This window comes from Pleurodeles waltl, chromosome 6, assembly GCF_031143425.1.
Source record: "Pleurodeles waltl isolate 20211129_DDA chromosome 6, aPleWal1.hap1.20221129, whole genome shotgun sequence".
NCBI classification, from domain to species: Eukaryota; Metazoa; Chordata; class Amphibia; order Caudata; family Salamandridae; genus Pleurodeles; species Pleurodeles waltl.
Genome location: NC_090445.1, coordinates 734,792,732 through 734,817,060, shown reverse-complemented (window position 1 = coordinate 734,817,060; position 24,329 = coordinate 734,792,732). Strand labels below are relative to the sequence as shown.

Sequence of the window (24,329 nt, the reverse complement as noted above, 5' to 3'; positions counted from 1 at the left end):
ACATCATCTGTCAGTCACCTCTTGCACGTCGCTTGGTTGCTGTGGATTTCAATTCTATGTGGTTCATTGGTAAGTAACAACATCTCACACTGTGGCTAGATGTCAATTTGGAGGTTGGCATCTTATACATACTTATTAATTACTACAACACAATACACATGCATTATACCCTGACACCCACTGCATGTATGTAGGCATGATGTATTACATTTAGGATACAGTGATCCCTGATATATAACAGTAAAACAACAGCTTGTGGATAAAAAATATTTTACAAAAATAATGTTTTAATAAGCAAATTAAAGAAACGATTACAAGTGCATAAGTGGAAGTGGGGTATAAAAACGTGCTCAGTGCTCAGGCGAAAGTGATAAAAATATACAATGAGCATACCACAAATTAATTATGCAATCCATAAGCAGTCTGTAAATTGAATATGAATATAATTATTAAAGCAGAGCTGATGTTGCGCATTTGTTAACTAATAAATAAATACATATATATATATATATATGCATATATATATATATATATATATATATATATATATATATATATATATATATATATACATACATATATATCACCTACTGGGGGTCGCTAGTAGTGTTTTTGGACTTGCCTATATGTTTGCCGCTGTTTCATGAATATTCGCAACATTTTCTAAACAGTATTCCCGTAAATCCTGTTGTACATGGGAAGTTTCGGGGTGCTCCATCAAGCAGCGGGAGGGAAAAAGGGGGAGTTTAAAAAATTGTGTTTCCCATTTCAATTCCCATACAGGTATTAGACACGACTAGAGCCCAAACTGCTGGATAGAATTACACCAGATTCGGCAGGAAGGTTGCTCTTGGTACAGAAAGAGTGCTTTTTGTTATTTGGTCTAATTCTGTTCAATAGTTTTTGAGATATTAAAAGAAAGAGAAATATAGATTGCTAGAGTTCTGAAGGCTTTGCGTATAATAAAAAGCACGTGAAGAGATCTGCAAAGCTCTAATTGGCTGTGAACACTTCAACCAGGAAGTGTTAGCAGCCTTCTTTGAACTGGGCTTCAGCTGAGTCCCAGAAAAAAAGATGAAAAAAACGGAAAAAACGGGCTAGGGTAGGGACACCCTGACCCCTTAGCTCTGCTGTTGGGGTCCAGGAGGGACCCCCCCAGGGCAAAAAGAAGCACATTAAAAAAAGAATATGCCTGCAAATCTGCGATGAAGTTGCAAATCTGTGGCAAAAACAAAATAAAAAACAAGCAAGATCTCCCGTGCTTATTTTAATAAAGTCCCCGGTGGGCCAGGTCCCTGGAGCATGTAAAAAATAAGAGGGGGGTGCATGGGGGGCCCCCTCCTGGACTTATTTATGCCCCAGGGGCAGCCACCTCCCAGGGGCTTTATTTCAATAGTATGCAGGGAGGCTGCGCCCTGGGCACCAGCACCTCCCCAGAGCAAAATTAGTAAGATATAGTCAAGGGGGCTTGCCGGCTCCGCCCCCCCTCCTCCGCAGCCCAGAAGATCCCAACCTCCCCGGGCCCCCCTACCCCCACTTTCCCGACAAGGCAAACAGAGGAAACAATAGCACTCACAGACAGGGAGCTGCATATTTTGCAGCTCCCTGTGTGACAGCAATGCCAGCCTAAGGTAACTATAACTCAAGCCCTTGCCATGCACTGCTAATTACCCTAGGTATTACAGCTCTCATGACAACTTTATAACATTAATAAAAAAATCATTGAAACATTAGAAGTCAAATTATTAAAGAAAAAACTGCATGGCGGGGGCCCCTTCGCCAATGAAAAAAAATCTCTAAGGACAGCTACATCAATAGCTTGGAGTTCAGCAAAAACTCTGCCAACAGCTGTCTGGCAGAGTTTACTGCCCACCCCAAGGACTCCTCTGCTTTGTCATTTAGAGATGTACGTGTGTTTGTGTGTGCAAAGGGACGCATCTGTAAATGTGTATGCGAGGGCACATAGCTCTGTTACTGTGTTTATGGCAGCAGTTTATAAGAATGTTTGTGTGTCTATGTGAGCCATCACTTCATAGTTCTTTCAATATAAATCCGTATGTGAATTCAGAAAAATGCATTAATTAGCATCAGTAACCTCGTGTGCTGTTTGACCCCAAGAGTCAGCACAGGGTTCTCGCTTAGACAAAGCGCATTACTTTGAATTGTCAGTTTGGCATGAGGACACCTTGTGATTATGGGCCCACCCTCTCTTCTGTTGTTTACTCTTTACTTCCCACACAGCAGTGATATTGGTTTCACAGAACATTTGTTTGTGTCTTTCCCAAAAGCCAGAGCTGAAGGGTGACCATGGTCATCATGTGGAAAGGAAATCCATGCAGAATATGCTGTTCTTGAATACACGTGAACCCCTGGCAGGACACAGAGCATGCAGAAGAGTGCTGTGAACAGTGAGAGTAGGGGATACTGTGAGGAAGGGTAGGACAATGCCCCTGGCTTACCTCTCCTAATGGCCTCCGAGTCCTAGTAGGTGAGGGACCCTAGGCGGGACTCATTGGCCCACATGGCCCCGTCACTCCATGATAACAGGAGCTGCTCTCCCTGTCTTTGAGGAGCCGCTCCCTGTCACCTCCCCCTCTCTGGGAAGCTGCTCACTTCACTTCCTTCTTACCCTGCCTATGTCTCGATACTAGGTCATGTAACAGAAGCAGTTTTTTTGTCTCTTCCCCTCAGTCACCTGAGAAGGCTGCCAGGAAAGCGAGCAATGCAACCTGTCCCTGACACAAATCTTTTTTGATGTGATAAATGGACTACAAGTGGAAACTAAGGAAGGACAAAACAAAGCCCAACACTTTCTAAATACATATATAAAGCAAAAGTATTGAACAGCACACTTCTTCTAATATGTCACACACACAGCAACCTCAAAGTGATGGGTTTTCTCATCAAACTTGACAACCATATTGTCAGCGGACCAGAATTTCACGGCTTGCGGAACTCCTCTGAATCTCACAGAGTTTTAGGTAACTCTGAGGCATTCCCTAGAGTAACACTCTGCAAGTTCCGCCCACCCCTAATCAACCCCCTGCTGGGGAACTAACTGTACAACAACCACTTTCTGGACCTGTCACTATGAGGTTTTCAAAGTGATCATACATACCTCTAAAACACTAGACAACCAAGGTCCAGCATACCTCAACAATTGATGCCAGTTTCACACCCTGGCTAGAAATCTCTGCTTGGCCAACTACTCTGTGTCCAAATACCCCATATATACAGGGCAAGACTCAGAGATGTAGCATTTTCCTGCACCACTCTAAAGTCTAAAACAAACTCTCCTACCACATCGTAGCTGCCAGATCTGTCCTGAAGTTCCAGAAGATATCAAAAACTTGGTCCTTCTAGCAGGACCCAGAGAGGCTAGCTGGCACCTTTCACAGGTGCCATGATTCCATCCTGGGTGACGTGTGCACCCTGCAAATAGTAATACCATAACATAACATAACACAGTTGAAGTATACCAAATGTATTGTTCTGTCAAATGTTCTGCGGCACTTTAAATGACAGTGTTCTGACAACAATATAATAAAGTTAGTAAAGTGTGAAATTAAAGAAACATGAAATTAAGAGTTCAAACATGAACTCAACAATATCAACTCACCAGGTTGAGCCACAGATTTTTCATTTCTGGATCACCCCCATGATGTCCACTGATGAACCGGTGTCCTCGTAGTTGGTGTTCCCGAGGTATCTCCTGATCCAGCAGCTTTATACAGAAGCATTATGCTTATTGCCAAACTGTAAAAGTGGTCTTGACCACAAATGCTGACATATAAGAGATCAATGCATGAAAAGAAAATAATAAATAGCAAAAAAACACTTTAAATATTTTAGATAACAAAAACAATATGTAAAACTTTTGTAGAAGTTGGTTCCCAGACTTACCCGACGGACGAACAGTAGAGGATCTAATTGCTGCAAGGGTATCCCCTGATGCCAATGATGTTGACTTTTGCATGGTGGATTTCAGTGGCTGTTGTATGACAGTAACTGGCATGAAAGAGAGATATATGAAGGAAAGTAAGCCATCCTAGGCCATACTTGACAACAATATTTTGACGGTTTAAATGCAAAGTTTGAGACCCATAAAGATTCCGCTTCTGCAATTTAAGACAAAGTATAACACATATCTTTTGGGTGGGCTTAACTTGCATAAACATGTTTAATGTAATCACATGGCATTACTTAAGAATTTTGCAAGATTACACTTAATTTCTGCACGAACAGTAATTCTGCATTTAGTGCTATGTCTTGGCACAAAAATCCTACCTCGCATCCAAAATTGATCCCAGGATGGATTTGGTGATAAGAAATATCACTAAATGCAACAGAACATGAATAGTGAGCAGCTGCTCTTGCTCACTAAAGGCCAGATGTAGCAAAGGGTTTTTCCCATTCTGTGTCAATGGGAAAATGTGTTCGTACATATGGCCCTAAATGTGTTCTTGGAGTAGGATTTTTCCCCAACTTCCGCTATTTAGCTATATTTCCGTATCCCAAAATAGATGCAAGGATTAATTTTCCTCTAAAAAACAGCACTAAATGCAGCAGAACACAAATAGCGAGCAGTCACTTGTTATTTGTGCTCTTGTGGTAGGATCACCCCATTCCAAATTACTTTTAAATATGTGAGGGGGATTAATAGTATTATTAACAGTAAGTCTGCATCAAAGAGCAATGCAGAATTACTGAAATTACTCCAATTACTCCAATGTAATAAACATTTTGCCCAAGCCTATTACAATGCCAAGTCCAAGAACAATTTTATCACCAAAATATAACTGAATGACAAATTTCATTAGATATTCACCAAGTTGCCAATATAATTCCGGCCTCCTGATATACCTCCATAAAACAATTGTTGTCCAGAGATTTCCATTTTGTATTTGTGTTTTTGGATCAGTAGAGAAGTAATTTAGTTTGGGGAGCTATTGCTGCTGCGGGCCGAATTTTTCTGGACGACATTTTTAAAAATGGTCGATGTGTTGCAGTGATGATGTAATATTTCAGGAACCATGAGACCTCTATACTTCATTTTGGTGTCAAAACAAAGGTTTTGGGGGTCAAGTAGCCTTAAAGAGACAGAAAATAACTCATCAGAGCAACCCTTGCACATTTTTCCAAAATGGTGGTTATAATAGAGAAAAAAGAGACATATATAGAAATGAAACAAATAATAATGGCTTTTAATCCTTTTATGTATACACCAAACAAAGTTTATGATTTTAATTTGAAAAAAATCATCTTTATCACTCCTGTTTTAGACACGTTTTTATAGTTCACTTTATTTATTTGTTTTGGCAATCACTTGTGGCACATTTGCAGAATGCTGAACATTTCAGAAGAGCATATCGACAGGGACATCTTTTTGTAGCACAAGTATTGCAAGTACATGTAGGTGTAACTTCTGTGGGTAGAGGTAGAAATTTCATATGTTTTAGCACCCCATCAATATCTTCCCAACCAAATTCACACAGATCTTTCTCTACATAACCATTTATACATCTTCTGATCAAGGAGAATGCTCTTTTAATGTGTCCACAGACAGAATACGACATTGGTGGAAGGTCACTTAGCAGGACTGATCTCTCGAACTCATTGTACAGAAGATCGGCAAATGTCTGACAGTCAGAACTCATTTTCCATACAAGCACAAGGTATTTTCCTACATCTTTAAAGTCACATTCTTCTTCTGTTCAACACAGGTTCAACACTTAAAGCACCAAGCTTTGGTCTAGGTTGGCTCATAGTGTCATCACCCGTAAGACTATGGGCCAGATTTAAGAAAACTGGTGCTGCACCCAGTGCAGTGCCACTTTTCATGCTCCCCTTAGCATCCCCCTAATTCCACCATTTGTGCACCATATCTAAGATACAGTGCACCATGGCGGTAGTTAGGGAACTAGTGTCATAATTTTAGACCCTAGTGCGGAGCTTTGTAGGGTTAGCATCAAAAATGTTGACGATAATCCTGCAAATCCTATTGAGACCCATTGTGAACAATGGGTGCCTCCTTTTAACGCCTGCTCTGAGCAAGCGTTAAAAGTGCCGAAAAATATCACTCAAAGAAATCCATCCAATTTCTTTGCGCCATTTTTTCGTACCCCTTAGCAGGGGAACATCCCTTTTGCATACATTATGCCTTGCGCAGGCATAATGTAGTGCAAAGGGTTACAAAGTGGCACAATGCATGCATTGCGCTAGTTTGTAAAATTTGGTGCAGCGATTTTGGCCTCGTTGGGCCACATTAGCGTAAAAAAAAAAATCATATTAATGTGGCACAAGGAGGCACTCGGGGCTCTTTAATCTGCCCCTATGTGCCTTGATAAGAACACTGGTCATCTCTGGGTCAAGTTTCTTGTATAGAATATGAAGCGGGATTACGTGTTTTTTCTCAGCTGTTCCATAACATATCCATAACTCTGACAATCCTTGACTTATGAACATTGCAATGAATTTAAGTAGCACAATAATAACATCTGTGTCATTTGACAGTACAATGTCTTGATTAGAACTATTTTGAACAGTCCACTCAACATATGGCACAACACAAAGGTCAGCTTCCTCCAATTTGCTGTTCTTGAAAAATATGGCCCTTACCTTTTGAATATCTCTCTGTAGGCACCAAGTCCTCATTGGCAATCATTCCACTTGCAATAATTAGAAATTTGTGGTTCACTGAAGCATCAGAAATGTCTGGCGAGTTAACGTCTCCAAGTTCATCTTGTTCAATGCTGATGACCACAGTTATCATGTTCCACTGGTATAGGTGTCGAATAATTGATGGGGGTAAGGTCAATTGTTCCACTTGTAGATATTCTTTGACAGATAGTTCAAGATAACTGTCAAACAATGTGCAGTTTTTGCAAGGTTCACACTGGCTTTGATATCTGTAGAACAGTCTGAACAACCTCTGCGAAGTTTTGCATGGATGAAATCTTGACCATTCTAAATTGCGACATATAGTCCACAACAACAGCAGTTTTCAATGAGGACATCTTTCTGAATTGAAATTCTTCAGGTGAAAGTTTTTTTTTTCGAGTTCTTGTATGAGTTTGTGCTTTACTGATTCGGTTTCAGCATCTCCATCAAATAATGTGTTTGTTGAAAGAAGATCATGCAACAGAATGTCCTTGATATTCACCTCTTTCTACATACATCTTTCTACGTGCTTGCAAAAGTTTTTTTTTGTATCCCTTTTTGTAGTGGCTGGTTGGAAAAAAACTCTTTCTATGGCAATTAAAGCATAGAAGTTTATCTTTAGTGATTATGTCAAACAGCTTTTTCTCCTTCAATACAAATCTCTCCTACTTCGGTTCTGCGTATAGTTTCAATCCATGTTCTAGGACATCTAGTAGATGTGTCTTTATATTGTTATCCACATATTGTTTAGTCACAAGGTTGTGTAGTCGCACAGGCTCAGTCATTTGAAATGGGTTTCCTTGCTGCTGCATGAAATGAAGAAGGCTGTCAACATGTTTATTAAAACATTCTCATCTCTTTCCCACAAATTCGTGGCGAGAAACAGTTTCACGATGGGCCATTAATTTTGAATTTGTCGTTCCTCTCAAAACATTGCAAATAGAAAGGACTTCATGGTAAACTAGCTGCCATTGAACAACTTATTCACTTTTACAGGTCTGATCAACAATTCTCTTGGAGGTTTTTTGGAGATCTCTGGATCGTCTGTTCCAGTTTCATATCTGGAGCCACAGCATTGAGCCTTCCGTATCTGCCTTTCACCACAAAATGCCTTTGGATTAATTTTCTATAGAGGCATGGTTTTTCCACCTCTAGCTTCTTCACAAATACCAGGACCCATATCTAAGGTAGTTTATGCAATTGAATTCACAAAACACAGTAATCAGTGACTCCACAGTCTTCACATGCAGCTCCCAATCACTTTCCTGAACAGCTTCGACCAAGATATTCACTAGAGCTATCATTTGAAAAACATTTTCCCAGGACTTGCAAAGTTCTGATTTTTCTTCAAATCCTTTGACAAACTCTATGAACTTGGTTTTCAGATTTTCAGATTTGTAATCGGGAGTGTATTGAACATTGCCTGGCTTTGCAATATGTCTTTTGAATGAAGTGCACCCTGTACCTTGTTCACTTCTGAGATAAGATATGCAAATCCTAACTTGTCATTCTTGTTCCAGAAAGCATTCCAATGCAATATTTCTATAGCCTCAGATATGATGAGCATACCTTGTAACAAACGAACATAATAGGTTTCGCTGAATACTGACTGGACAGTTTTCCTTCCAAAGATTTCAGCCTCAATAAGTGCATCATTTGTGCCACATCCACTGAGAAAACTCCCTGCACACCGCAACACAACTTTTGTGATGTGGAAAACACCCATCATTGGATAAAGATCCTCAAATTCTATTGCATTGCGTATTAAAATGCTAGCTACAATCCGGAAAACAACTTCATCGCAGAAAATTCAAGTCTTCAAGCTCAGCATGCGCATTTTGTAAAAATGTTTACAGCTGTGTATACTGTTGCGTAGTTTGTATTACTGGTAAAAACCCAACCTTCTTCAGTGGGACAGTATTCTGGGAGATCAAAGCATGAATTCCAGTCCATGGAGTAACTGTTTTTTCATCACCCTTCAGTCTGCACCAAATAAGCGATATGATAAAATCAGTTAAATCAGCTTTGCAGGATGCAGCATCAGGTAGAAGAAGATCCATGTCCTCAGCCACTTTGAAACTTTCTGGTAGACTGGGCCACGTTGATAGCATGGCTTGTAGTGATTTTGTACACATTGGCAAGACAGTCGGGTTCTAAGTTTGCAGCTTTATCTGTTTATGCCTACAGCTGACACAGCTTGCCTTCCAGCAGCTACTTAATTGGTACATTCTTGAAAAAGCACCATGGCAGTATCAGTGTGCTGGATGTTCCAGACAAAGAAGAGCTGTCTTCAAAATCAAAATTATCAAGGGAAGCCATTGTAAATCCTTTCCTGGTAAAGTGACTTGGAAGTGGTGTGCTGTTGAATTCACAATATTTTACAGCATGAGCTGATAACAAGTTCCTGCTCCTTACTATGTCATTATAAAGTTGTTGATACACCAATCCTATTCATTGAAATGATTAACTCTATACTTTTGCACTGGTCATACATTGTGTGGGCAGTCATCATGTGTAGCTGAGTTTTCTTTTTGCTGTGATGTAATTCATAAAACATGATTTGGAATTGACAGTACATTTGCACAGCATAAGCTTGTCGGTTCATGGGATTGTCTTCCACTTCTTCACTTATTTCTTCTAAGCCATCATCAATGTTGTCTGCTTCTGTTCTGAACTCAGAAACTTTAGTTTATAACAGTTTTGCATTGCTTATATTAAACAATGATGTAAAAAAAGTTAAGACAACATCAGGCATTCTTGTTGACTCCCATGATTTGTGGAGCGAGCTCTGGGGCATCACAATATTTGTCATTAAGTTCAAAATCTAAACCTTTCAGGATGTTTCTTAAAATGGTTCCTGCTGATTTTACTACATCCTGTGGTATTATTATGGCAGTAAGAACTTCAGGAGCCACATAAGCTGAGAACACCATAAGTGGCTCATTCTTTTTGTTAGACTGACAAAAATCGATTCTGTCATTGTACATTCTCGCCAGAGAAATCTTAATTTCATTATTATTGATCAATACAGATCCATTAATATTGACCATTATTTCTCTGATTTCACTGAGTATGAACCGGTAACAAGCACTCAAGAGTGGTTTTAAAACTTCATTTGCTTTGCCAAAGAGTGAAAACTTAACCGAAGGCTTGTGGTTACGCTGCTGCTTGGAGCTCATTGTACATTCATATTTTCGAATGTATGCATGCGTGCAATTCAGGTGAGAATATAGATTTGCTGAAAATGCATTCACCTCGCTGTTTAGATCAGCTACTCCGCTGAAAACTTCATCTTGGAATAAACTAGTTGCAGATAAAAACATGTTTGCCCTTTGAGACTCACATACTCTGTACTTCGTTCTTCCATCAATTCCTTTGGCCCTTGTTTTGGCTAAACCACAGATAAAATATTGAAGATCCTCTGCTATCTGATCAGTTCATAGAGGTGGAGGAGTGGTAGCCATTGATTTTCTAAGTGGGTGGGTACTGGGTTTGGTTGTCGTCTCTTTCCTCAGAAGACTTGGATTCTTGTTGTGATTCACTGGTTTCATCTATTTTTTGACAAATTCTTTCCAGGCTTTTTTCCATTGTATACGACTTGTAGCACTTAATGTTACAATGGTCAAATATTTAATCTTCTTCACCCATCAGTTTCAGTCTTTTGTGAACTCCGTCTTGCCGTGTTTCTGCAGCATCTCAAACTCTATTCTGTCCAGTAGCAGTTGATGTTAGCTTTTTTTCAGATTAGTTTGGCTTATGACACATTTATCTTTGCTGAGGGAGTCCTTGGGTTTTGTAGTTAGCAACACTTTGTCAGGAGGTAAAGATCCTCTGCTACCATCTGTTTCACTCATGTTTACAAATTTGAATTAACCAAAAACCTGAAGCAAAAGCAATAGTAGAAAAAATTACCAATATGTGCCAAAACACATCATTATAGAGCTGCCAGTTTTGAAAATGACAGAAGGGTTGCTCTGAGGAGTCATTTTCTATCTCTATAAGACTACTTGACCCCCAAAACCTATGTTTTGACACCAAAATAAAGTATATATGTCTTATGGCTCCTGAAATATTACATCATCACTGCAACACACCTGCCATTTTAAAGAATGTCATCCAGAAAAAAACACCTGGATTAGCAATGTCTACCCAAGCTAAATTACTTCTTTAATGATACAAAAACACAAATCAAAAAAGAAAATCCCTAGACAGCAATTTTTTACGGAGGCATATCAAGGGACCAGGCCTAAAAGGAAAGTATCACAATTTACATACAGCTACCCTGTTAGTTATGAATAGAGGGTAGACTCACAGCAAAAAGAGCAGCCATTTCACTAAACAGTCTCTACCATCTGTGTGCTCTGTGGTGCCAATCCATGTTTTGATGCAGTGCTAGGAGTAGAAGTAGGGATAGTGGCAGGCGATGAACAGGGAAACAACATGGCCTTTAAAAGAAAAAAAAGTTTATTAGGATATAATAATTTAATAATATAAGTGTCACTGTCGAATTGGACTACAATGATGTCAGTACAAAACACATTGAAAAATATAGTTTTTGATTAAAAAATAACTGATCGAAATCCCCTATAGCCTTAATACCCTTACTACTCCTGCAGGCCTGCCAAAGCAATCAATCTACTTGAAAGAGAGGCTGTAGGAAAGGATTACAACTAACTTATACATCTAGGCATTTATAGGGAATGTGTAGGAGGGAGTTTTTGAGGGGTAAGTATGACGTGTGCCTAGCAATGTAGGTATATGTGAAGGACAGATATGGGTGAGTGATTGTATGTTTTAGTAAAGAGAAAAGGTAAGTTTTAGAATCTTACTTAGTGTTGTCGGAAAGAGGCATCCCACATAGAAGAGGGTGGTGCATTATAGAAAGAACAGCCGAGGGGGGGTGAGGTACAAACCCAATCTAGTTGCCTTTCCAGGAAGAGCTTGTGCAGTATGAATCCTGGAGAACTTCCTCTTTTTCTACTTTCTCTCATCGTGTCATCCCTTTTTAATATCCCCCACGGTGCGTGCCTCCTCTCCCAATGCACTGACAGAGTCTGTCATCTCCTGCCATAAGACTCTCTTTTGTGTTCCAACTTGGGTGAATAAAAGCAGCCTATGTAGTTGTTTTTCCAAAACATTAACTCCAAGGGCTGCCTACTCCTCAGGGACGGTTATTTTGTTCTTCAAAAAAGTGCTCTGCATTACTGCAGAAGAATGTACAAATTCCTAGCTATCCCCAAGGAAAGTTTTAATTCTATTAAGGACATGGAGGCAAGGATTATGCATCTCTCTTTCAGTTCATTTGACTCAGTAGCCCATAAGAACAAATAATATAACATTTACCAAAAGACTACATATCCAATGAGTCTTTATTGTTCAACATAGTCCACCTATAACCATAGAGGGAGTCCTTTATAATCATCTACCAAGGAAAACCACTTCCTTTCTTTGTACAGTAACTTCTGTCCACACCAATTACATGAAAAGTCTTGCTTCTGTTCTGATCCTAGTAAAAAATAAAAAATGTGTAAGTCCTGTATACCCCATTCTGTTTGTTCAGTTGTTATCCTTTTACAACTACCATTAGGTCAAAATATGAACAACAACATTATCAGCACAAGCATGAGTAAGATTTGATATACTTATCCTAACTGTTGTGAAATTTCTGTCAAAATCAAGGGAGGGAATTATGAACTAGAATAACTGAGAGGGGTAATCCTTGCCTCTGTGTCCTTAGTAGAACTGAAATTCTCCTTCATGATAGCTAGAAAATTTTACATTCTATGTCAGGACCTGAAAGTTTAAATCTGGCTGACCACAAGTGATTCTATTCCCACCACTAGTCTAACGTAAAATGGAGAGCCTGAGGACCAGTCCGCTACCTTAAGGATATCTTCTAAGCCCCCCCCCCACGCAGAGAAAAAGGCTTTTGATGCTCTCTCCTCCCTGTCAACTTGCATCTGATTCGGTGACTGGATCCAGGGTCATACCAAAGATGACCAGGCCATTCCATTAGCACATGTGGTCCCACCACCATCATATCTCCATCTGAGCCTCCTGAGAGAGTATCACTTCCTGGGCAAACTTCAATCCTCTACTGAGGTGCACACTTTCAGGCACGTAGAGCTCTGTACTACAGTGGACCTGAGAAGATGACCTGGATGGAGGAGAATATAAGTCCACCAATTCTGGCCAGGTGTCTTGGAGAGCTCTTCTCTGATTGTCTCTTTCTTCAGTGTTTTGCATATCTCTCTATGGATAAGAATCATTTTCCTCCACAGGTAGTCTCAACAACTGTTGAATGACAGCTAACTCAAACCCCAAAAAGACAAATTTCTGGGTTGGGATAAACTCAGACTTCTGGATGTTGATAACAAAGCTGAGGTCCTGCAGGAGGGACATCACCAACTGAAGTTGAGCCAGTAAGGTGTTCCGATATTGGTGCATTAAAAGAATGTTGTCTAGGTAGACTATAAGTCTGATCTCCTGCACACAAACCATTCCATGGCTGGTCGAAGGACCTTGGTGAAGCACCACAGTGCGGAGGTGAGACCGAACTGAAGGCAGGTGAATTTGAAGACTTGTCCTTTCTATTCGAATTGCAAGGAAGTGCCTGTGTGGTGAAAAGACCAGAATGGTAAGATAAGCATCCTTCAAATCAAGACTTTTCAGAAAGTCATTTGGGAGAAGGATACCCCTGAGCAGGTGTATGCCTTTTATTATGAAGTGGTTCGAAACCATCCACTTGTTGGAGTCTTTCCAATTGATCACTGGATGATACCCTTCGTCCTTTTTCTCCATGGAAAAAATGTTGCTGAGGAAGCCTCTGGGGTGGAAAGGCACTTTCGCCAAGCAAGCCTCCTGGTCCACCCCTTGCATTCTTTCCTGCAAAAATACGAGTCCCCTGGGTGGGATATTTGTTAAGGGGTCCCATAGAATTCTATGCGACCCCCACCCAATGTTTTACAGTAACTACACATTGCCTGTGATCTGAGCCCAGTTGTAGTCGAACCATCATAACCATAACCTGCCATCCAGCTATTGCAGGGAAAAATATATATTGCTTACCATTAGTGCCACCTAGAGCATTGCTGGCTCCCCAGAAGGCTCCTCTCCTGCCATGGCCCCTGCCATTACCAGAGAATGGAAAGAAATTCCAAACTCCTTTTGGTCCTGCCACTGCACGGAGAGTCTCATTTGGAGTTTGTGGAGAGTTGAATTGTAGGCATGGCTGGACAAGCACTCTCTACCTCTTCCGGCCCCTCCAAAAACCTTTGGTGAAAACTCTTCACATGGACTTTCACGCTTTATCAAGGTAGAATGTGGTCCCTAATTTTGTGACCTCTTTAATAAAAGGACCTCCAAAGAGGCCTCCTTCCTGCTACTAGTCCAGCCTCCATGGAAGCTAGTTCTCCCAATTTGAGATCAATTTTTATCAGTAAAAATCATCTGCATTCAGTAGATAATGCACAAGTTGTGTTACCTAGCAAACAGATCGCTTGTTGAGCACAGCCAGAGACAGTAGTTGGGTCAATCACATTGGCAGACTCGCGGCCTCTTCAGCCATACCTCGAATTTTCATTAGAGGATCCAAGAAACTGAGTAATTTGTCTTGACAGGACTTCCAGGAGCGATCCGGGTTCTTCTTGGGGTCCTTGTTAAATTTAGTAATAACAGTGGCTGTTTTATTGTAGTGTAGCAAAGCACCACAATAGCGTCAACAATTTTGACGCTATTGTGCTAACAACCACCATGGTGCACCGTATGATAAATATGCTGCAACCTTGGTGTTGTTAGGTGCTGGTAAGGTGGCTCAGGAAAAGTTGCGCATCAGTTCTGATGCGTCACTTTTTCTTAAATGTGGGCCGTAGTCTTTTGTTAAATGTTATATTATTTCTTTTTAGGAGCTACTGAGTCTAATAAACTAAAAGAGAGAGATCATAGTCTGAGCATAGAATGTGATAGCTGCAGGAGCTGAAAGACAAATTGGAAATAAAGCTTAGCATATGGCGTAGGTAGTAGTTATATTAGTGGAAGGGAATTGTGCCAGGTGTGTGATTTGGGCAAGTACATGTTATTCTCCTAATATCTTCCATGTGGGGGTATCTACCCAGGCTGTGGAGGTCTGCGCATCAGTGACGGAGGTCTCCACCAATTGTGTTGGATGTAAAATATGGTCATAAAGCTAGTAAAAGTAACTTCTTGATGGTTGTAGGTTTCTGATGTATTCCATCTGATTTTTTAATTCTGATTCATAAACTGCTGTAAAAAAGGCAGTTGAAATGTGCATTATTTGTTGTTGGTAATAAACAACTTTATAGAGTTGCATAAGGGAGGTTCTAGAGAAGAGCAACACTAGAGTTGTCTACAGTTGCAACTGGATCACTGGGTGAAGTTTGATGGCGTGCGTGGGTCGAATGTGTAGGTTTTACTAAAATCGCTATTTACATTTTTTTTTAAAGGTAAAACAAAGACAGTGAAATGTTTACAGGGAGTGCAGAATTATTAGGCAAGTTGTATTTTTGAGGATTAATTTTATTATTGAACAACAACCATGTTCTCAATGAACCCAAAAAACTCATTAATATCAAAGCTGAATATTTTTGGAAGTAGTTTTTAGTTTGTTTTTAGTTTTAGCTATGTTAGGGGGATATCTGTGTGTGCAGGTGACTATTACTGTGCATAATTATTAGGCAACTTAACAAAAAAAAATATATACCCATTTCAATTATTTATTATTACCAGTGAAACCAATATAACATCTCAACATTCACAAATATACATTTCTGACATTCAGAAACAAAACAAAAACAAATCAGTGACCAATATAGCCACCTTTCTTTGCAAGGACACTCAAAAGCCTGCCATCCATGGATTCTGTCAGTGTTTTGATCTGTTCACCATCAACATTGCATGCAGCAGCAACCACAGCCTCCCAGACACTGTTCAGAGAGGTGTACTGTTTTCCCTCCTTGTAAATCTCACATTTGATGATGGACCACAGGTTCTCAATGGGGTTCAGATCAGGTGAACAAGGAGGCCATGTCATTAGATTTCCTTCTTTTATACCCTTTCTTGCCAGCCACGCTGTGGAGTACTTGGACGCGTGTGATGGAGCATTGTCCTGCATGAAAATCATGTTTTTCTTGAAGGATGCAGACTTCTTCCTGTACCACTGCTTGAAGAAGGTGTCTTCCAGGAACTGGCAGTCGGACTGGGAGTTGAGCTTGACTCCATCCTCAACCCGAAAAGGCCCCACAAGCTCATCTTTGATGATACCAGCCCAAACCAGTACTCCACCTCCACCTTGCTGGCGTCTGAGTCGGACTGGAGCTCTCTGCCCTTTACCAATCCAGCCATGGGCCCATCCATCTGGCCCATCAAGACTCACTCTCATTTCATCAGTCCATAAAACCTTAGAAAAATCAGTCTTGAGATATTTCTTGGCCCAGTCTTGACGTTTCAGCTTGTGTGTCTTGTTCAGTGGTGGTCGTCTTTCAGCCTTTCTTACCTTGGCCATGTCTCTGAGTATTGCACACCTTGTGCTTTTGGGCACTCCAGTGATGTTGCAGCTCTGAAATATGGCCAAACTGGTGGCAAGTGGCATCGTGGCAGCTGCACGCTTGACTTTTCTCAGTTCATGGGCAGTTATTTTGCGCCTTGGTTTTTCCACACGCTTCTTGCGACCCTGTTGACTATTTTGAATGAAACGCTTGATTGTTCGATGATCACGCTTCAGAAGCTTTGCAATTTTAAGAGTGCTGCATCCCTCTGCAAGATATCTCACTATTTTTGACTTTTCTGAGCCTGTCAAGTCCTTCTTTTGACCCATTTTGCCAAAGGAAAGGAAGTTGCCTAATAATTATGCACACCTGATATAGGGTGTTGATGTCATTAGACCACACCCCTTCTCATTACAGAGATGCACATCACCTAATATGCTTAATTGGTAGTAGGCTTTCGAGCCTATACAGCTTGGAGTAAGACAACATGCATAAAGAGGATGATGTGGTCAAAATACTCATTTGCCTAATAATTCTGCACTCCCTGTATAATTAAAGTAAGTTATGTTCTACTGAGATGGACTAAATTAATGTTTTGTATTAGTTAATTGTCTGCTATGCTCTGATAAAATAAATACTTTATACTTTTGCGTAGATTTCTGTTTTTTATCACGACTTGATTGCACTTTATTGCAAGTCTAATATGATTATAATATATCTTATAAGAAGGCATGTGGACCTAAGGGAGGAAGGCATGATGGTGAATGAGTAATACTGCTTCAGATCGGCTCCGCCCTGAGCTGCATACGGGTGGTAGTTTTAGGAGCTGTGAGGCACGTGCCGCAGCTCTCCCAAAGTTTGGCGGCATGCAAGGGAGCTTGATCTCTTGAATTTAGAAGCACCCGAAACATGGCGCTGAAGAATGCCAGAGCTATCCTTTATAGAACGGAGAATGCAGTGCGAGGAACCCGTATGGCATTAGCACCTGGAACACCAAGGCAGGACCGGGGCAGCGGGGACACCACAGGTAGGCAAGTCGACCCTGGCCTCACTAAGAATGCATTCAAGCCACCTTGGGCAAAAGAGAAGAATTTAGGCACCCAAGACCCCTATGTACTTCTACAATGCAAGGCTCTGCAGCCGGTTATCACTGAGTTCTTTCAGACTGCTGCTCCCACCCAGCTGTGTAACCCAGGCCCTCCAGCATCCATGGATATGACAGCTTGGGATAAGAGGGGGCAATCAGGTCCTTCTGTCCATCAGCAGCAGCAGTGTTGTTGAAGTGTCGGCATGCAACATATCTGCCCAGACTATAATGTTGGAGCCCGCTGCTACTGGCCTCGCAGCGGATTGGGAAGCTCGTGGAACAGGCTTTGAGGAGATCTTTGCTAAAGCTGAGTCTACAACAGGGCAAGCTGTGGGTAGGAGTGGTGGAGGATCTGAGCTGTCTTTATGAATGACTGGTCCCGGTACCCCGAGTCTTCAAAGCAAAGAGGGTCAAACCCAATTGACGGATGAAGGTACTAGCCCAATGCACTAGCTCACGAAAAGCTGGACATGGGAAGCTTGATTACCAGCAGGGAGAAGGGCTTGAACCTCTCAGATGTGGAGGGCTGAGGTGAGAATGACCCTAGAGTGCATTGGGAATAATCAAAAACTGGACCTCTCTCAGGAGGGAGGGGACAAGTTTTACTCCCTCACTTACAAGTCAGAGTCTATTGTCCTCAGCCCTAGATCGAGGGAGGATGGAGCTAGAGCCTCCCTGCCTGAGGCTAGTGAAAGCAGCTTCTCCATAGCACCGGGGGGCACAGTCAAGAGGTGGAAGCAGCAAAAGAGGCCAAAAGGGAAACCTGCTGTATCTGCAGCAAGGAGAGACAAAGAGCACCAGATGGTTCAAAATGGGACTATTTGGATACTCATTTGTCTATAAGGACACTACTCACACTGGCATTGCTGATGGGTCAGGTGAACCTACATTAAAACGTATCTAAGTCACAATGAAAGAACACCAAGCAGAAACCAGGGCAGAGAGCCCAGCTAGCCACTAAACAACTGCAGGGTATGTTAAAGAAGGTGTCAAATCTTGTGAAGAGATTGGTGAAAAACTCAATGCCATAGAGAAAAGAACAGCAGTAGTAGAAACTGATGTGTGAGTCCTTAAGGGACAGATTGAAACCCAGGAAGGACAACTCTCTGATATCATGTGGAAAATTGAAGACTGGGAATAGTCTGGTATGCATTTAAATTAAGGCAGGTGTATGGAAGGATCCCTCTGGTTTAGTCTGAATCAACAGAAGCAGAGTCATTTGCTGATCAAGGAACTCTATCACAACCTTACTGACGCAGAGGTTCAGCTTGTCACTGCAATAATCGAAGGGACTGACCCCTATATGGCCCTACTGCAAATAGCAGTTGCTAATGCTGTGATTAATGAAATTACAGCTAAAACGTCAGAAAGATTTCTTGCTAGGGAGCAGAAATGCTACGAAAATGATGAACAAGTGGAGCATCCCTTAGCAGTACGTGCATGCCAGAAGATGGCGGCAGCCTATATCAGGGAAATCAGAGATACTGGCTGTGGCCTAGTGTCAGATCCTGAAGGCATCTAGGAAGTTTTCAGGGGATACCTTGAAAAGTTATATCGAGCCCAAACTCCAGTTGGTGAGGTGAATATTGAACAATTTTTGGCTCAGAATCACTCAGGAGAATCAGGATCTCCTGGGGGCTTATTTTTCCATTGAGGACATCCAGGCAGCTCCACAAGAACTACCCACGGGGAAGGCCATGGGGACTGATCAAATTCCATTAGAATTTTATAAGGTCTTCTGTACAGCTCCAATTTCTGATATGTTGGAGCTTTTTCTTAAAGTACAGAAGGGTCAAAAGGCTCTTGATTCTTGTTCTACTGCCAACATCATTGTCTTCCTTGGGAAAGGCCCACTGGGAACCAGGATCATATCGTCCAATAACCTTAATAATAGCTGCTTGGCTGGACCACATCATTGCCAAACTGGTTTCTACCAACCAGCACAACTTTATCCCCGGATACCACTGATTATATTCGTCAGATGATAACACTCCTCCGTGCAGCTGATGTTGCAAACGAGCCCATGGCAGTGGCCCTGCTGGATGCTGAAAAAGCATTTGACAGGGTCACTTGAGACTGTCTATGGAAACACATAAGCTCATTTGGATTAGGAATGCAGTATATCAAGGTAGTGAAGTCATTTTACGACAAACATTTGGCCTGGTCAAAAATGATGGGAGGCAAATTTGGGCCAATTTATACCGGGAGAGGAATGAGGCCTCTGCTCTCCCCTGCTATTTGTGCTATATATTGATCCCTTCCTCTGCAGGCCAGAGGCTAATAGAGTCATATCACCAGTAGGACGTTATGATTGGGAGTTGAAAATCTTAGCCTACGCTGATGATATTGCAGTTGTTACTGTAAATCCAAATGCAGCCCTGCTTGTAGTGGAGGAGGAATACTCCAGTACAGAGGAATCTGCTATTGCCAGACATATTTCAGGATACTTGTTTGCTGAGGTGGGAGAGACAGGGGCTTTTAAAATTGGGATATTTCCTCCAAGAACAGAGTTTAGCATCATTTGAGGAGCTCTGGGCTAGATTTGACCTGTTTCGCAGGGATCTTCTTGAATATTTTCAAATTTGTGATTTTATGCAAAAGAAAACCAGGGGTCTTGCCAGGTTTTCTAGTGTATCACCCTGGGATTTGTTGTTAGGGTCTGAGGATTGCACAATCAGCTCAATTTACGCAAACTTGTGCACTGGTATATCAGACAACTTTGAGAAACAAAATAAGAAGTGGCTGCAGAGACTTGAATCCAGTGACCTCAGCTGTTATAAGTCTGTGGAGCTCAGTCGCACTGTCTTCTGGACTTCAGGTCCAGCACTACAAAACAGTTTTTATCTATACTTTACTCCCACAAAGATCGCTAAATGGGAGGGGTCAGAAGGGATACGATGTCCAAGCTGTTGAGCCCTTCAACTGGATTTGATCCACTTGTTTTGTATATGCCCATGTCTCTACTCACTTAGATCAGAGATCTCCAAATTTTTAGGAGATGTTCTAAACATTAAATTGGTATTGACTCTTCAAATAATGTTATTAGGAGTGCAGGGCTCAGTGAACTCTCTAGCTAGGGAGTCTTTACTATTCATTGGTATGGCAGTATGTCGTCTTTGCATTGCCTCAGCATGGCTTGAACCTCAACACCCCTCCTCCAACAATGGCTAGGGAGCTTCCTTTCAATTTTTAATTTGGAGACTACACTCTGTGAGGGTAAAAGAAGGAAGGCCAGGAGGAAGGGGAAGAAAATCTGGGGGCCCTTTTCAGAATGGATAAAGGCCCGCTAGCAGGCTGGAGGTTTGTTAAATAGCTGAATGTGCCCTCTTAAAATCTCGCTGGCAGACTTATGTAAATGGATACCTGCACGGTTCAAGCACTTTACATCTTAAGCAATCTCAATTTTATAGTATTTTATATTATTAAGACATTTTTAGACTTGGGTATTGGTTTTTTGATAAAATGGGTATTGGACTTTCTGGAACTGGATGTATATGTTGCTGCAGTCTTACATCTATTAAGCTAAGAAGTATGTACATGTTTTCGTTATTTTATTTAAAATGTCTCTGGCTGGGTTGCAGGCACTGAATTCTTTTTGTTTGAACTGTTGAATATGATTTACTACATGTTGAGCGTCCTTTTAAGCACTTTAGAATTCAGGCAAATATATGCACATAGCACTTCAAGATTGTGGTGATTTTGAACCCAGGCGATGGCCCTGTGAGGTATAATCCACTGCGTTTATACTAATTTGTATTAGTAGTTTTTATATCCATCACATACGAACTATGTACATCTGCTTTTTTGTATTGTTTAATATCAAGCATTAATTGCTCTGTTGTTTTTTATGGATATATATCCCTGATGAACTGTTGATTATAATCCTCTTTGCTGTGTGTGCTTTCCTTCCCCGCATTTCCTTTTCTGACGATGTAAACACAGAAATATTTAATAAGCATCAGTAAAAATATTTTTTTGAAAAGAGAGAAAAAATAAGAAGGCACATATTCTCTTTTCAGAGTTGTAGTGAGGCCTTATTTCCTGAGCCCGTGTAGAGCTTTCTTCTTAGGGACTAATGTGACCTCACACCAAGGAAAAAGAAGCATTTGAAATACAATAGGTCTCGCATTTGCTTGAGTTACACCTATTTGTGCTGTAAATTCATAACCTGACTTTTCTTGCCACATAAATTGGTCAACCCTGCCTCATAATTACATCTTTTCCTGCCACATAATTCCAGTGGCCCTGCATATAACCAAAACACTTCCATTGACCTTCTTCCTCTATCTGCAGCCTAAAATGGAAATCTGCCATGCTAATTCCAACAGAATACCACTTTCACCACCCCACCATCAGAGTTGCCGGCTGGCTAACATAATACTGAAAAGAAAGACACAAGACAGTCACAGAGGAGTAATGAGAGAAATAAACTGGAAGGGTCACCCTAAACATATCAAGAGTGTTCAGATAGTCATGGTGTAGTAAGGATATTAACTTTTCCTGAATCATGGTCATAATTGCAATAAGGAGAGATTAATAAAACGTGTACAATTATCATGTAAACCCAATAAACATCTTTATCAGAAATACACTTTTGGCATTAGACTGTAATGCTCAGAACAGCCCCTAGAGGGTACCACAATAAAAATAGCTCTTGCAAGAAACAAGGTCATGTAACCATATAGTTAGCTTCTAGAGGGCCTAACCACACGAAAAGAGAACAGCAGAAAGTAATCAGAGTAACCATATATTAAGCCCGTAGAAGGCATAGCACCTTACACATTTTCTGGGCTAACAGCCTTACTGCAATGATATTACAAACAAGACCCATAAAACACAAACTACTACCAGCAGCTAAACTAAAGTTCTAGCCCTGAGAGAACTTAAGAATACACAATGGTGGGAGGGTTTATTATTGTGGGGTCCCAACTAACCTAGTGTGGGTATCAGAGATGGTACAGACAGAAAGAGCACGTTGTGAATGTTTTGGTGGTGGTCTCATTGTCGTAGGACTACCACAGGCTGAGTTATGGGCAAAAATATTTTCTAAAAGTAATGGCCTGCATAGCATTATGGGGTGAGTTTCCCGAGTGAAGTGACTATTGTAGTATTGGCTCTCCTGCTGTGTCAGGAGAGCCATCTACAGGATTTCTGTGTTTTTTACGTAAAGCATTTATCAGTTAAAAATGTTTTTGTGAAAACTATAAAGCGTGAAGAGGAGATTCAAAAGAAATTACTCTACGTAACAGTGTGAACAATGTGACCAGCGCTTCAATGCCACCAATGGAGTTCACGCTGTTATGCACTGTGAGCGCCATGGAGCATGAAGGGGAGAGACAAAAAACAAAAAAAATTTACAACCACACTGAAGTATATCGGCAATCATGCAATAATCCATATAACAGGGTGAGTCTGCAAGGCGGTAACAAAACTGCCCCGACGTGGGACAAACGGAAACCCTTTACCAATGACTTCAAGGAATTTTTGAAGGGCAAGCCCACAAACGAGTTAAAGTGATGGGTGTGAGATGGGCATCTTAAAAGCCCACAGAATACTTACAACAGGACGAAAAGCGATTGCCCGCTGGACCTAACGAGTTTAGCCTTTCCCTGCTTTGAGGTAATGGCCATGAATAACTGAACCGCGACAAGCACGTCATTGATAATGTCATGAATAGAATCCACCTATAAAATATGAAGTTGTAGCTGAACAAGTTACAGTATGAAGGTCGTTTTCCACAGACGGATTCCAAGTGAGATCATAGTCTATAAAACAGTATTTCGAGTGATTTTTTACTCCAAATCTTGTAACTAATGATGTAGCTCACTCCTTATAATTTTCAACACAGTGACACTGAGTACAGTGTTGAGAAATTGCTGGCTTACTTTTGGCCACAAGCCAAGCATCCAAATGGAGTGAAGATGAGTCTGTTGTTTCAACAAGACATCAAAGCAGAAATGTAATATGTTGTCTCTTTCTTCTTCTTCAGAGTTGGATACCAGCTGCCGATGTTCGCCGGTTTCTGCATTATGTTCTTGGCAACCATCAGTAAGTGTTTGCTCGTACGTCTTTGTTTGCAAGATACACCAATGCAATTCACATTGGTGATATGTGTTAAAATGCAATTATATATGTCACAAAATATAGCAGATGTAGTAGGACAGAGAGAACCAGTAACTTTTAACATCTGTAGTGGCAGGAGAAATAAGAGCCTCCTGTGAATGACAGAGGGTTTCCAGCACTGGTGTCGTGGTACTGAAATGAAATGCCCTCCGAGATGCGTTATGTTAGATAAGAACACCCCTCTCAAGCAAGCATCCCCATTACCAGGTGTCGCACCAACTCTGCCAAGAATAATCTAGTCTGAAGAGGTGAAATTAGACAGCTTGTAGCCCTAAAGCACCACTGTGCCTTAGCACAGCATACTGAATGGGATCTCTTAGGCACTTCCTGTTCCAGACAAACTCAACACTAAGAAAATATGTGCCCATGTATCAAACTGAATTACTGCTGTTGTTACCATTTGCTGATGTGAAAGGAGATCCGTGTAGTATTAGGTTGTAGAAAGTCTCACATTGCTATGTTGATCTTTGCACGTCTAATTTTATGTTTTTTATTGACATTTTGTATTGTGATCTGAGGACAGCTTTCAAGGGGCTTAAGCATCTAAAAACAACTAGCTGTACTACAATGTCCACAGCGCACATCCCAATATATTCTAACATATTTAGACTTTTCTCCATGACAACACTGAATCATTCACCATGTACACATAAGCCAACAATCCCTCCTACATTCCAACTTGCAGCAAACCCATTAGGCTACACCCATTTTTAGTCACTGCCAGCAAGCAAGGAAGTTTTACCCATTCAAAAATCATACCATTAATTTGAAGGTCATAGTGAAGGGGCATGTAAGTATCTTTACCTCCCTACAATGTTACAAGTTGCTGCCTCTGGTAGTGGTGAAAATGTTCTATTTATAATTCAACTCTTATGTCCTCTGCAGATGGCGCCTTAGATAGTACCCATTTTTATGTTACCCATGAAACATGCCCTTCATTAAGAAGGTAAAACCTA

At 41.0% G+C, this 24,329-nt stretch overlaps 1 protein-coding gene across 1 annotated transcript in view; it reads left to right on the top strand.

Annotated features, from left to right (window-relative positions):
* Window positions 1-24,329, top strand: part of SLC18A2 (solute carrier family 18 member A2) — a 347,766-nt gene that overhangs the window by 210,982 nt on the left and 112,455 nt on the right. The window contains exon 4 of the mRNA XM_069239257.1: window positions 23,240-23,298. Coding sequence (XP_069095358.1) covers window positions 23,240-23,298 — 59 coding nt within the window. The remainder of the gene's footprint in view (window positions 1-23,239; window positions 23,299-24,329) is intronic.